This window comes from Petaurus breviceps, unplaced genomic scaffold, assembly GCF_028583685.1.
Source record: "Petaurus breviceps papuanus isolate PSGF00001 unplaced genomic scaffold, PetGlider_PUasm1.0 90994, whole genome shotgun sequence".
Classification (NCBI taxonomy): domain Eukaryota; kingdom Metazoa; phylum Chordata; class Mammalia; order Diprotodontia; family Petauridae; genus Petaurus; species Petaurus breviceps.
Window position 1 is genome coordinate 1,207,557 of NW_027187393.1, and position 15,590 is coordinate 1,223,146.

The following is a 15,590-nucleotide window of genomic DNA, read 5'->3' on the forward strand; positions in this document are numbered from 1 at the left end:
AGTTAGAAGGACCTAAGCCTTGGGACATTATTCCCCTTACCTCAGGACTAGAATCTGATCACACTAATAGCTGCAAAAACAAAATAAAACAAAAAGAAAAAATAAAAATGAGCAAGCAAAGAAGAAAACACCCAACCATAGACAGCTACTATGGGAATAGAGATCTGGGTTCATATTCAGAGGAAGATAATGGAGTTTAAAAAGTCACTCCTTTTTCAATGAGAAATGTCAAATGGTCCCAAGAATAAAAAGATTTCTTGGAAGAATTTAAAAAGGACTTTAAAAATCAAATAAGAGAGACTGAGGAGGGGGAAGACCCAAGATGGTAGAGTAAAAGCAAGAAAACTCCCTGCCCTCCCCCCATCACCACCTCAAATACCTATAAAAAATGAAGCTAAACAAACTTTAGGGCTACAGAATCTACAAAGTAACAGAGAGAAACAAATCTCCCGCTGAAGACAGCCCAGCAGGCCAGAAGGAAGGGGCCAGTGGAGCACACTGAGAGCTGAACCCAGCCCCAAGTGAGCCCATAGTTTTAGCCTCAGGGTGGCCACAACCAGTGGCTAGATCACCAGCAGCTGTGGCAGTTTCCAGAATTATCAACCCATAAATGCCAAAGACAAAGTGAGATGTCAGTGTAGACTTCGGGAACAGGGAGTCTGGGAGTATGGTGCGGACTCTGCTCCTGGAGGGAGAAGTGCCTGAGACGCGGTGACTGCAGCCACGTGGCTGCTTCAGAGCTCTGGGCCTGCAAATCATAGAGGGACCAAGCACCAGTCTGAGGGGTAATTGCTCTTGCTTTAACCTGCTTGGATCTGGATTGCTGTCTAGGGTGGAGGTCCTGGCATATGTGACCAGCTTGCCAGAGCGTGTAGAGGCTTCTGAGAGGGCACCTAATTAATAGCTCCGGCAGGTGCAAAAACCCCAGTGATTTGGGACAAAGCTCTCCTCTCTGGAAGCAGAGTTTTACTGTGGCAAAAAGCTCAAAATTCAAGTAATTGAGTGGCAACCAAAGGAAGCAAAGCAAGCACAGCAACCTGACTTTAGATTCCTATTTTGGGGACAAAAAGGATCAAAGCATGGAACAAGAGGAAGACAGTGAAGTCAGAATTCCTGTACCAAAAGCTTCCAAAAAAAAAAATGAACTGGTTACAGGTCATAGAGGAGCTTAAGAAGGCTTTTGAAAACGAAATAAGAGAAGTGGAGGAAAAATTGGGAAGAGAAATGAGAATGATGCAAGAAAATCATGAAAAGAGAGTCAACAACCTGACTGAAGAAAATAACACCTTAAAAAATAGACTAACTCAAATGGCAAAAGAGACTCAAAAAGGGGCAGCCAGGTGGCTCACCGAATAAGAGCACTGGCTCCAGTGTCGGAATGACCTGGAGATCGAATCCGGGCTTCGACACTTAGCACCACACCCAGAAATAACTGGCCATGTAACATTAAGCAAGTTACTTAACCCCGATTGCTCATTAAAAAAAAAAATTAAAAGGGTGTATTCACTACGAATGAAGAGGAAATTAAAACAATAATAAAGAACTATTTAAAAAAAAAAAAAGAGGCTCAAAAAGCCAACGAGGAGAAGAATGCCTTAAAAAGCCGAATTTGCCAAAAAGAATCTCAAAAGCTCCCTAAAGAGAATCATTCCTTCAGAATTAGACTGGAGCAAATGGAAGCTAGTGACTTTACGAGAAATCAAGATACTATTAAACAGATCCAAACAAATGAAAAAATAGAAGGCAATGTGAATTATCTCACTGGAAAAAACACTGACCTGGAAAACAGATCCAAGAGAGATAATTTAAAAATTATTGGACTACCTGAAAGCCATGATCAAAAAAAGAACCTGGAAATCATCCTTCAAGAAATTCTCAAGGAAAATTGCCCTGATGTTCTAGAACCAGAGGGCAAAATAGAGATTGAAAGAATCCGCCGATCACCACCTGAAAAAGATCCCAAAAAGAAAACTCCTAGGAATATTAGAGCCGGGTTCCAAAGTTCCTAGAGCAAGGAGAAAATATTACAAGCAGCCAGGAAGAAACAATTTGAATATTGTGGAAACACAATCAGGATAACCCAGGATCTGGCAGCTTCTACACTGAGGGATTGAAGGGCTTGGAATATGATATTCCAGAGGTCAAAGGAGCTGGGATTTAAACCAAGAATCACCTACCCAGCAAAACTGAGTATCATGTTTCAAGGGGAAATATGGGCATTCAATGGAATAGAGGACTTTGAAGAATTTTTTTTTTTGGAGGGCAATTGGGGTTAAGTAACTTGCCCAAGGTTACATGGCTAGTTTTTTTGTGTGGGTGTGGGTGTTAAGTATGTGAGGCCAGAACCAAACTTGGGTCCTCCTGATTCTGGGGCAGGCACTTTTACTCACCATGCCACCTAGCTGCCTGACTTTGAAGAATTCTTGATGAAAAAACCAGAGTTGAATAGAAAATTTGACATTCAGATACAAGAAGCAAGAGAAGCATGAGAAGGTAAACAGGGAAAAGAAATCATAAGGAACTTATCAAAGTTGAACTATTTACATTCCTACATGGGAAAACAATCATTGTAACTTATGAAACTTTTCTTAGTATGAGACTACTTGAAGGGAATAGAAATGCATATATATATATATGTCTATATAGGAGGGTATATTGGCGTATGAATACATATGTGAGTGTGTGCACAGAGATTGTGCTCCTTTTTATAAAAGAGCAATTATCTCATATAAATGAGGCAGAAAAGGAAAAATTGATACAGAAGAAGCTAAGGGTAGGAGGGCGGGTAGTGCTGAAATGATTAAAATGCTGAATATATTTAAAGAGGGAACAACATATAAATCTAAAAGATCTAAGTCTTCTAAATTCAGAAAGAAACAAGACAGCAAGTGGATGGGGGGGAGAGGATAAGGGAGGGATTCTTGGAGTCATAGGTAGGTTAAGGAATAAGAGGGGAAGGTAGGAAATAGAAGTAAAGCTGAATGAGGAGGGATAGAAATAGGGTAAGAAGGACAGTGAGAAAAAATAGGAAGGAGGAAAATATACAAGTAATTATAACTTAGAATGTAAATGGAATGAATTTACACATAAAATGGAAACTGACAGATTAAAAATCTGAAATCAACAATATGCTGCTTTCAGAAAATGCTACAAAAATGAGATATAACACAAACATAAAATAAAGGTCAGGAGTAAAATTTTTTATGCAAAAAAAGCAGGGGTAGTAATCATGATCTCAGACAAAGTTTAAACTAAAATAGATTCAAACAAAAGAGAAAAATAGGGAAAGTACACTGTGTCGGCCATATTATTTTAGACCATTTAAAATTACTAGACAGTATAAAATACCTGCCAAAGCAGACACCAGAACTATATGAATATAAACACTTTTTATATAAATAAAGTTAGACCTAAATAACTGAATTATTTATTGTTCATGGGTAGGTAAAGCCAATGTAAATTTTAAAATGACAATTTTACCTATTTATGTAATGCCATCCCAACTAAATTACTAAAGAATTATCTTACTGAGTTAGAAAAAATAACAAAGTTCATTCAGAAGAACAAAAAGTCAGGAACTACAAAGAAACCAGGGGAAAAAAAGATGTAAAGGAAGCAGATTCAGTAGTATCAGACCTTAAAACATATTATAAGGGGGCAATGTTGAAGTGCAAAATGGATGATTTTGATTTTTTAAATTAAAATTTTCTTGTATAAATAAAACCTATGTAGTAAAGAATAAAAGAAATGCAGAAAATTGGGGGGGAAACTTTCTTAGACAATCTCTCAGACAAAATGTGACTGGGTTAGAATGTTCCTATAGTACAGGAAATGAGGTGGCCGATTTAGAAAAACATGGAGACTTGGATTTAGGAAGGAAGATGCTATCCACCTTCAGAGAAATAGATGATAAGTGGAAATAAGCATAACACAATCTTACATATATGTATGAGTGTATATGTGTATGCCTGTATGTGTGCATGTGTATACATATACACATATATACATATACACATACCCATATACATATCCACACTTAATTGTAGCCTTTGAGAGGGGGGGGAAGGGAGGGCTAAAAAAAAATAAAGTAAAACTGCACAGTAGAGGAAAAGAAAAACCTACAAGGAGGCAAAGAAAAACTATTATCTTCAAGAACAAATATAACATTCTCCATTTTGCATTCAAAGCCCTTAACAACCCGGTCTCCCTATCTTTTTAGTCTTAATGTTACTGCTTTCCCCTCCAATGACTCCACAATCCAGCAATACCTTCTCACAACTCCATGCATTTTTACTGGATGTCCACCATGCCTAGAATTTTCTCTTTCTTTGTTTCTACCTCCTGGTATTCCCAGACTCTTAAACCACATTTTCTGCAAAAAGCTTTTCTTAATCCCCCCTCCCACCCCCAACCCCCCATGCTAGTGTATTCCCTATAAGATCATCTCCCATTTACTCTACATATCTTGTATGTACATAGTTGTTTGCATGTTGTCTCTCTCATTAGAATGTGAGCTACTTGAGGGCAGCACTCATTCTTTACCTTTTTTGGTATCCTGAATGCTTATCTGTAATGGCAAGCAGAGAAGTAGTTCACACCTTTTTTCAGCTATTGAATTAACACCTTGTTTCAGAACATGTGAACTCCACAACTTGTGAACTCTAGAACTTGTAAACTCGGGGTGGCTAGGTGGGCAGTGAATAGAGCACAGCCCTGGAGTCAGGAAGACCTGAGTTCAAAAACGGCCTCAGACACTTAACACAAAAATTAGCAGCATGACTTTGGGCAAGTCACTTAACCCCAGTTGCCCTCCAAAAAGAAAAAAAAAAAGAAAAAGAACTTGCAAACTCCTGGGAAAGAGCTAATGACTATATCAGGGCTAGAGACAGCAATTGAGAAGAAGACTCTTGTAGTGGCAGAGTCAAGAAGGAGAAAACTTGTGGTGTCTGCTCTGTCTGTGTTGATGTTTGTTTATGATACTTTGTACAGAAGCCCTGGGACCTTACTGGAAGCCCTGAAAAAGGATTTTCTGGTTGTATGTGTACAGAAGTCCTGGGGGAGGGTTTTGGAGGTCCTGGGACTTTACTGATGATTTGTGTTGACCTCGTGGACCTTGTTTGTGGGTCTGTGTTGATTTCTATGTTGATGATTTGTGTTGAGTTCTCAGACCTTGTTGGCGGGTCTGAGTTGATTTCACAGGCAGACAGTGAATTGATGATGGTGCCAGCAATGTGTATGAATATTATTGTGGCTCTGTTAAGCTTTGTCTTTCCAGAAACAGGAACTCTGAAGGACTTGAGGTGCACTGGACACTGTGAGCTTCAATATGTAATGGGAACTGGACGAAGAACTAGACAAGGAGTTGGACAAGGAACTGGGAGCTGCCTGCCTTTGAATCCAAGTGACAGTTGGAGCTGGAACCATGGAAAAGGAACCATGGAAACTGAGAGCCAGCCTCGAGTCAAGCTGAAACAAGACTTTACTTGGATACTGTGTACTGACTGAGAAGACTGTGATTTACTTGTGACCAAGGGGTGGATGGCTTGTGTATTTTCCACTACCCCTTAAGTATTGAGTAATGACTAATGACTGAGTAGTGACTGATGATTGAATAGTGACTGATCTGTAACTTAGTGTGCCCGATGAGTGGAGAACTTTTGACTATTGTATTTTGTGACCCTTAAGCCTCCTTAAGGATAATTGAATGATTGAGTTCCTAAATGATTGTGCTTTGCTGAAAACTATTGTGACCACTTTGGTGAAAACTATATGGCCATTTTAGTGATAAGTCATTGTGAATGCTATATAAGTTGTTACATTGTGAATACTATACCTTGATTCACTGTGAATATTTTGCTTTGATTTGTTATGGAATATCGTGTTCACTATACTGTTTAATCAGAACCTTAAAAGCTATTCACAGTAGCATTCTTCTGGAAAGCTGCTCATGCATGGGTTAAATTATCACAGTGCCTGATATATAACAAGAACTTAATAAATGTTTGTGGACTGATTGTTGCTTTATGTTCTACCCTAAGAGTCCAAGGAGAACAAGTATAATTCCTCTTTCACAAGACAGTTTTCAAACACTAGAGGCTGCCCTATTCATTCAAACCTTCTGCAGACTGAATAGTCTCTGTTTTCTTCAACTAATACTAAGTAGAAGATAATTTGTGTGGAAACCACTGGAAACAAGCAACAGATATTTGGCATAGCTATCCTGCTCCTGCCACCTATTCTTCAACTTATAACTATGGTGTCAAATGTCTGGTAAACATCAAATTGGCCAGGAATAGATTAAAATGTAATTGGGAAATATTTACCAAAATAAAAATACAACAGAACACACACACACACACACACACACACACACACACACACACACACACTAGCTATATGACCTTGGGCAAGTCACTTAACCCCAATTGCCCTCCCCTCCCCTCTCCAAAAAGCAAAAAAGAAAATTATCACGGAATCAACTAGGAAATGGACAAATTGTGGGACATTAATGGAATGGATTACAATTTTACTGTAAGAAAAAACTGAGCATGAAGAGTTCAGAAGAGCAATAAGAACTGAAATTGAACATTGAATAACACCCAAGTTTTCTCCCAAATGAAATGTAAAAAAGTATTTTGCTCCCTTCTTTGCTGTACTGGGGGGTTACAGCTGTGAAACACTGTATATACCATGTCATTAGTATAATATGTTGGTTAATTCTACCAAACTGCAGTTTTTAATCTTCATTTTTATTCATTGCTACAAAAGATGGCTCTCTGGGTAGCATCAGGGGAAGGATCTCTTTGGGAATGAAACATGATATAAAAAGAAAGGCCATCAATAAAATCCATTTTTTAAAAAGTACTAGGCAGAGATATAATCCATCCTCACTATTAAGGACAGTTGAAGGCAGAGGCTGAATTTCTTTTAATGGCTTCCTATTCCCTCAGTTAAGGGAAATATCATATTCCAACCCATCATCAGAGATAGGAGTTGAAGATGTTAATGTCTAACAGTGCACAGAACAATGTTTACAGCAATGATCAAATGATCAAGACATGGTTAAATGATGTTCAACACATTCATCTCAGTTTGAAAAAGCAAGAAAGTATGTAATAAAGAAATTTCAGTCCAAAATGGTTAAAATGAAAAAGAAATTGGGCTACTCAAAGGGACAAAATTTCAACTTATCAGACAATTTGGCTCTGCAGAACAGCATTTTCTGAGGGTTCTAGAGAGCACCAAGGCATCACCTGGGTCCTCTTTGTCTTTTCTAAATATCATGGAGGCAGCAGAACAGAGAAGAAAAAGCGCTGGCTCTGGATTCAAAAGTGCCGAGTTTCAAACCCTAGCTCTGCCATTCACTAGCTGTGCGATCATCTTAACCTCTGAGTCTCAGTTTCCTTATCTATAAAATGGGGATAACACTCAAAACTACCTTATCTCACAGGACTGCTGTGAAGAAAACATTTTGTAAATATTATAGAGACGTAAGATATTATATGTATGTCCCCTGGAATATGAATATTAGTTTGCATACAGTACAAAAACATAAGTTTTGCTTACCAGAGAAATATGAGAGCCCTTTGTTTCTCATAATGGATCAAGACTGGACCTGTGATTTCATTGTTATAGAAAAACCCCAGCTGAGGAAATGATCTCTGCCAATGCAGGCTGACATGGTCTCTGCTACTTATAGTCTTAGAGGGTTTTTTTTTAGAGTTCGGAGAGTTTTAGTGCCTCTCTCCAGATCAAACAGATCTTCCTGGAATTCCCTGCTGAGGCTGGCTCTCTATCTACTATTCCACACTGCCTCTCATTCCTAAACAGTCTCATAAATATAACTATTTCTTAGAAGCCTCATAATTCCATTATATACTAACAATTTTATCACATTCCACTCTCTCTGTCTCTTAGAATCACAGGATATTAAAGTTGGAAGGGATTAGACATCAAGTCCAACTCCCTCATTTTACAAATAAGGAAAAGGAAGCCTTAAAAAAGAAGAGTAACTTAGTAGATGCTTAATAAATTATGTTGATTGGCTGCTCCTAAAGGCATGTGTACTTGAAATGAAGTTTTAAATTTTCAGATCCAGTGTTTCTTTACTACTATGGCACACTCCCTCTCAAATACTGTGTGGCAGGGAGAGGAACTACTTGGAAAGCAAGTTATGCTCACCCACCACCTCTGGGTATCAGTTTCCTTATCTGTAATAATCTATCCCAACTACCTCACCCAGTTATTACAGTAGGATCATATTAACAACCTGAAAAGCAGTTTCAAAGCAATACAAATATGAGGTATTCACAAAGCCATACAGTTTGTTCTAACAACAAGTAGCCTCTAAAGCAGAAAAGAAAAAACATTCAGCAACTCATTCCCATCTTTCATATAATTTAACCAAAAGTGATACAGTATTAGGCTCTAGGCCATCACAACAAAGAAGGTAATCAAGACACATTTTACCCCTAATTCTCAAGCTGTCCATGAACTCAAGAAGTAGTACAGAGAAGCAGTCATAGCAATCCCACCTGGAAGCATACACCCTAAGGGAAAATGTCAGACAGAATTCACCCTCAGGAACAAGAGGGACTGGTTAGGCTTCCACTAAACTGACTCCTCTGCAAAGTATCTGATAATTCTGCAGGCTGTCTCATCTTTCCAAAGCATTGTGCATATGTACATAACTTGGGAGAGGCTGGTAACACCAGTCATAATTTATGATGAACAAGGACTCAAGATGTTCTGTTAGTTTCCCACTGTTACGTGGGCAAACAGACTAAGACTTTGGAACACAAAACTAGATGCTTTGTATATTAAGAAGTCCTAAGAACAATACCCTTTCATCAAATGCCAGCTCAAATTCAAAGAACACTTTGGGGGACAGAGTCAAGATGGCAGAGTAGAAACAGGACTTCCTCAGGACTCCTGCTCCCACCTCCTCCAACTGACGTAAAAAATGATTGAACAAATCCTGGAGCTACAGAACCCACAAAATGACACAGAGAAGGTAACCTCCAGCTGAAGACAGTCCTGCAGGCCAGCAGGAAGGGGCCAGTGGAGCACACTGGGAGCTGAGCCCAGCACCAAGTGAGCCCACAGTTTTAGCCTCAGGGTGGCCACAACCAGCTGCTGGCTGGAGGGACTTCAGATCAGCTGTGGCAGTTTTCAGAATTACCAACCCATAGATGCTAAGGACAAAGTGAGAGGTCAGTGCAGTGTGGACTTTGTGAACCAGGAATTCAGTCAAGCCTTTGCCCCTGGTGGGAGAAGTGCCTGAGGCATGGCAGCCATCCAGCCACTGCCATGTGGCTCCCTCAGAGCTCTGGGCCTGCAGATTGTAGGGGGACCAAGTGACCAGTCTGAGGGGTAATTGCTCTTGCTTTAACCTGCTTGGATCTGGATTGCTGTCTAGGGTGGAGGTCCTGGCGTGTGTGACCAGCTTGCCAGAGCGTGTGGAAGCTTCTGAGAGGGTACCTAACTAATAGCTCCGGCAGGTGCAAAAACCCTAGTGATTTGGGACAAAGCTCTCCTCTCTGGAAGCAGAGTTTTACTGTGGCAAAAAGCTCAAAAATCAAGTAATTGAGTGGCAAGCAAAGAAAGCAAAGCAAGCACAGCAATCTGACTTTAGATTCCTATTTTGGGGACAAAAAGGATCAAAGCACGGAACAAGAGGAAGACAGTGAAGTCAGAATTCCTGTACCAAAAGCTTCCAAAAAAAATGAACTGGTTACAGGCCATAGAGGAGCTTAAGAAGGCTTTTGAAAACAAAATAAGAGAAGTGGAGGAAAAATTGGGAAGAGAAATGAGAATGATGCAAGAAAATCATGAAAAGAGAGTCAACGACCTGACTGAAGAAAATAACACCTTAAAAAAGACTAACTCAAATGGCAAAAGAGGCTCAAAAAGCCAATGAGGAGAAGAATGCCTTAAAAAGCCAAATTTGCCAAAAAGAATCTCAAAAGCTCCCTAAAGAGAATCATTCCTTCAGAATTAGACTGGAGCAAATGGAAGCTAGTAACTTTATGAGAAATCAAGATACTATTAAACAGATCCAAACAAATGAAAAAATAGAAGGCAATGTGAATTATCTCACTGGAAAAAACACTGACCTGGAAAATAGATCCAGGAGAGATAATTTAACAATTATTGGACTACCTGAAAGCCATGATCAAAAAAAGAACCTAGAAATCATCCTTCAAGAAATTCTCAAGGAAAATTGCCCTGATGTTCTAGAACCAGAGGGCAAAATAGAGGTTGAAAGAATCCACCGATCACCTCCTGAAAAAGATCCCAAAAAGAAAACTCCTAGGAATATTATAGCCAGGTTCCAAAGTTCCTAGAGCAAGGAGAAAATATTACAAGCAGCCAGGAAGAAACAATTTGAATATTGTGGAAACACAATCAGGATAACCCAGGATCTGGCAGCTTCTACACTGAGGGATTGAAGGGCTTGGAATATGATATTCCGGAGGTCAAAGGAGCTGGGATTTAAACCAAGAACCACCTACCCAACAAAACTGAGTATCATGTTTCAGGGGAAAATATGGTCATTCAATGGAATAGAGGACTTTCAAGCATTCTTGAAGAAAACACCAAAGTTGAATAGAAAATTTGACATTCAGATATAAGAAGCAAGAGAAGCATGAGAAGGTAAACAGGGAAAAGAAATCATAAGCAACTTATCAAAGTTGAACTACTTACATTCCTACAAGGAAAAACAATATTTGTAACTTATGAAACTTTTCTCAGTATGAAAATAGTTGGAGGGAATATAAATATGTGTGTGTATATATATATGTATAAATTATATATATGTATACATACATATATGTCTATATAGGAGGGTATATGGGCATATGAATACATCTGTGAGTATATGTATATATGTGTACAGGTATACATAGACAGAGGGCACAAGACCAATTGAATAGGAAGGGATGATACTTAAAAGGTAAAATTAAGAGATGAGAGAGGAATATAATGAGAGGAGATGAGGAGAGATTGAATAGGGTAAATTATCTCATATAGAAGAGGCAAGGGAAAATTGTTACAATGGAGGAGAAGAACAGGAAGAGTCAACCTTTTTCATTGAATTGGGCTTAGGGAGGAAATGACATACACACTAAACAGGATATCTCACTCTACATACAGGAGAGTAGGGGGGAAGTGGATGAGAGGGGGATGATGGAAGGGAGGGCAAGCTGGGGGGGGAGGAAAATTGGAAGCACCCACTTTTGAAAAGGGACAGGATCAAAGTAGAGAACAGAACTAGTAGGGGGTGGGATAGGATGGAGGGAAATATAGTCAGTCTTTCACAACATATCCACTAGGGAAATGTTTTGAATAGCTACACATGTACAACCTATATTGAATTGCTTATCTTCCCAGTAAGGGTGGGTGACAAGGGAGGTAGAGAAAGAATCTGGAATTCAAAGGTTTAAAATCAAATGTTTAAAATATATGTATATTATTATTATTATTTTACATGTAACTAGGAAATAAGATATACAGGCACTGGGGCATAGAGATCCACTGTGTCCTACAGGAAAGTCGGAGGGGGAATGAGGGAAGTTATGAGAGAGAGCAGATTGGGGGAGGGGATATTCAATGGGATCGCTGTTTTGGGGTGGTGGGTAGGGAAAAAATGGGGAGAAAACTTGTAACTCAAAATCTTGTGGAAATGAATGATGTAAACTAAAAAATAATTTAAAAAAAACTTTGAAGTTTACATAATGCTCACAATAGCCCAATAAGATAAACAGTACAATTATCAGTATATCCATTTAATAGATAAGGCCCCAAAAGGTTAAGTGCCCAAGGTCATTCATCTTTGAACCCAGATCTCCCAACTCAAAATCCATTGTTCTTATCACTCACTATACCATACCACACTAATTTCCACTACTGTATTTCACAGATTTATCCAATTAAACAAGACAAGCTCCCTCTTCCATCTAAATATTTTTTCCTTCATCTCCTTCAAAAATAGTTCTTTTTTCCTCTGCTAAGATAAAGGCCCTATACAACAGGCTAAGATTCAGTGATGTTGTATTACAGTAGCATAATAATGATCTAACATAATGAAAAAACATGACTACCTTATCCAAGAATGAACTAGTTTTGACTACATTAAAACCCCTCAAAGAAAATAAGTCATTTCTGAATCTTTGTTGTCAGAAAAATACTAATAGTAATTATTCAAGTTGTTTCATTTTTACTTGTATATACTATCTAAATATTTTTATTTTAAAGCATTGACTTAAAACAAGACTAGAGAAAAATCTATTTAGACTTCATGTTCCGTTTTATCCTCCCTGAATAAAACATCTCACCTACAGGCTCCAATGAGTAAGTGATGGTATGAACTTGGAAACAATTTTGACTACAACTGAAAGTCAATGAGAAAACATTAAACTCACATAGGCAAACAAGATACACAGAGTGTCAGCCCTACTACCAACATTGAAAAATGGGCTTTTTGGAGTCAAGACATTATCTGCAATAAAAAGGAGAGTATGAACAAGGCCTAAACAGGCTTTCTATATAGTCAGTATTAGACATAATAAAAAAGACTTGCTGATAAAGACTGATAATGAAGATACATTCATCTGTAAGAAGGTTGGTTAAAAGGGCACTGGACTCAGTTAAGAGCTGGGTGCAAATCCTGGTACTACCAGTTAATAAAGTGGTAAAGGTAAAACATTTAACTAACTTCCTTGAGCTTTAGTTTTTTTCTTTTGCAAAACAGGGTTATCTACCTTGAAGGGTTGAAATGAGAGGAGCACTTAGCAAACTCTAAAAGAATGACAGAAATGTTAAACTACACTTTGAAAGATTTAAGAACTCTGATAAAAGCAATAACCAACCAAAACTGCAGAGGTATATGCCATTCACCTCCTGACAGAGAGGTGATAGAATCAGAGCACATATTGAGATATAGATTGCTTTGGATATGACCAAAGAGGTAATCTGGGTTTTGCTTAAAGGCATATTTGTTACAAGGGCTTTGTTTTCCTTTTTTTAATATAGGTGGGGATATGTAGGTGTAGGAAGGAGGAAATAAGCATTTATTAAGCACTTTTATGATGTGCCAAGCACTTTAGAAATATTATTTCATTTGATCCTTGCACCAGCCCCATGAGGTGGGTTCTATTATCATCGTCCCCATTTTATAGTTGACAAAGCTGAGACAAAGGGGATTTGTCCAGGGAAAAATTTCTGAGTGTTGGAAGCCAACTGGAAGCCAATTCAGAATTCAAGTCTTCCTCAGTCCAGGCCTAGTTCTCTATCCACTATGCCACCTACCTTCCAGTCTGGGTAGAAACAAAAGAAAGATTCTTATTAATCGAAAAGTAAAAGGTAACTCAAGAAACGTTCAGTTATATCAAATGAGCAAGGTCCTTCTGGCAAAACAGACAAGTAAAAATTTGTCAATTTTTCCACAAAATTATAAACGTAACTGAAAAAAGGTATTTCAATACCCTCATCCAGTGACAAAATATCAGTAAATTAAACACTGGTTTAATCTAACAAGTTGAGATTGAATAAGGACAAATTAATTAAAAAATCAAGTACATAAGTATTAAGGGAAGGGAGAAGTTAGATGAGACAGCAGCAGTTTGTGTGACCTGAAGTCTTATATTTAGTGAAGTACAAACTTCAAAATATATCAATGTTGTCAAGTAGAAGCCACTTTTTAGAAGCAATTTTAGGCTAACATTAACAAAAGTCTTTATACTTTTTGTTATAGATTCTACTCCTTTGACAATCTGGTAAAAGCTTATGTATCCCTTCTAAAAATAATGTCTGAAAATGCATAAAATAAAATAAATACTATTACAAAGGAAACCAAGTACACTGAAATAGAGGTATGGAAATATTTTTTAAAACAAGTTTATGGGCCCCTGTTAAGAATCTCTGGTCTACACCAAGGGAAAGCATAGTCCCAGTGTATTCTGCTGTGGTCAGTCCATATCTGGAGCATTTTGTTAAATTTTAAGCACTAAACTTTATGAAACCACAGCACAGGTCTTCTGACTCCTTAAGGCTCCATGGGCTGGAATGGAGAGATAATAACATAAAAGAAATTCTACTGATGGCCAGTGTAAGCTATTAATGAACCTACCATATTTCACTGCATAACTGTCACAGATTTTATGCCAATTTCTTTTGCAAAAAAGTGGGGTGCAACCATTATGTGAAAAATTTGTGCCAGTATTACTTGGAAATCATTTATTTCTAAGTTGTCTTTGGTGCAAGATATACTCTTGAATATACGTTAAAATTGAATAGTGACAATTCAAGTTCACTGAGAATTCTAGGCTTGGGGCTTGCAACATGCAAGAGATAAATGCGGATCCATATGCTACTGGTGAATACATCGCTGCTCTGCTTAAGTGCTGTGACAAACAGAATTATACCACATGACAATTATTTGATGAAAGGTTATAAACCAATTTTTGGACTGAAAAAATGGTGCGATAATTATATGATGGCGATAATTATGCAGTGAAATGCAGTTAGTGTGGTGTATACTTCGGAGTCGGGAGACCTGAGTTTAACTTCCAACTCCAACTCTTACTAATTATGAAGGAGGGTACTTGACATCACTGAGCCTCAGTCTCCTCCTCTGCAAAATGGAGATAATAATAACTCTTACAACTTCTACCTCATAGAATTAGTGTAAGCAAAGTATTTTGGTAATAAAACTACAGAAACAGAAGTGGTTACCACGGTACACAGCACAGTTTTCTCTTCCTAGTGGAGAAATCAGCAATACTGTAGCATTCAAGCTAACTTTAACTAAAGGCTTCCTGCTTCCCAAATGAAAACATACGTGTAATTTTTCTTTTGGCTGCACATTTTGCTCTGTCCGACTGCTGCATTGTCCTTGTTCTCAGGAATCCATTCTCTTCCCCAGGTTCCTGTTGCAAAGCAAGAAATACAATCAGTTTAAAAATAAAAGTCATTAAAAGTAGTGCTTTCCCTTGCCTTCTCTGGGACTTAAACTGTAATAAAGGGTAACAGGTCCCTGACTTGTGAGGAAGAAGTTGCCATTTTCAGAAAACAGTGATCTCAAACTTGAAAGGATAACAAAAATCCTTTCATTCTAACAGCATTGTACTACTAGTAATGTTTCAAGGATCCACTCCACGATCTCCTCAGTCTATCAGTGTAAACACTCTTTCCTTCAGTACAGCCTGTAACCCATTCCCTCCCTGTTTCATTCTGTGATTCATATTCACTGAAATCTAGAAATAAGATCTACCCAACAAACTGAGGGCATTCCTGTGGCATTTTTATTTATTTCACGGATACTAGTGCAACACTTAGGTTGAACATCTGTCATCTATCATTCTTTAAGAAATCAATCAACATTCACTAAGCACCTTTTATGCCAGGCACACTACTAAGCTCTGGGGATACAATGAGTTAAAAGGCAGTCCCTGCCCTCAAGGAGCTCACAAACTAATGGGGAGGACAACATGCAAACAAATATACACAAAGCAAGCTACATATAGGATAAACGTTGTTTGTCCTTCATTCTTAAAGAAGGCCATGACATCAAGAAAGAGATGCCATGA

At 38.2% G+C, this 15,590-nt stretch overlaps 1 protein-coding gene across 11 annotated transcripts in view; it reads right to left on the reverse strand.

Annotated features, from left to right (window-relative positions):
* Positions 1-15,590, reverse strand: part of UIMC1 (ubiquitin interaction motif containing 1) — a 142,986-nt gene that overhangs the window by 85,029 nt on the left and 42,367 nt on the right. For all 11 annotated transcript variants that reach the window (XM_069077613.1, XM_069077620.1, XM_069077615.1 and 8 more), the window contains one exon: positions 14,843-14,930. In XM_069077613.1, the coding sequence (XP_068933714.1) occupies positions 14,843-14,930 (88 nt within the window). The remainder of the gene's footprint in view (positions 1-14,842; positions 14,931-15,590) is intronic.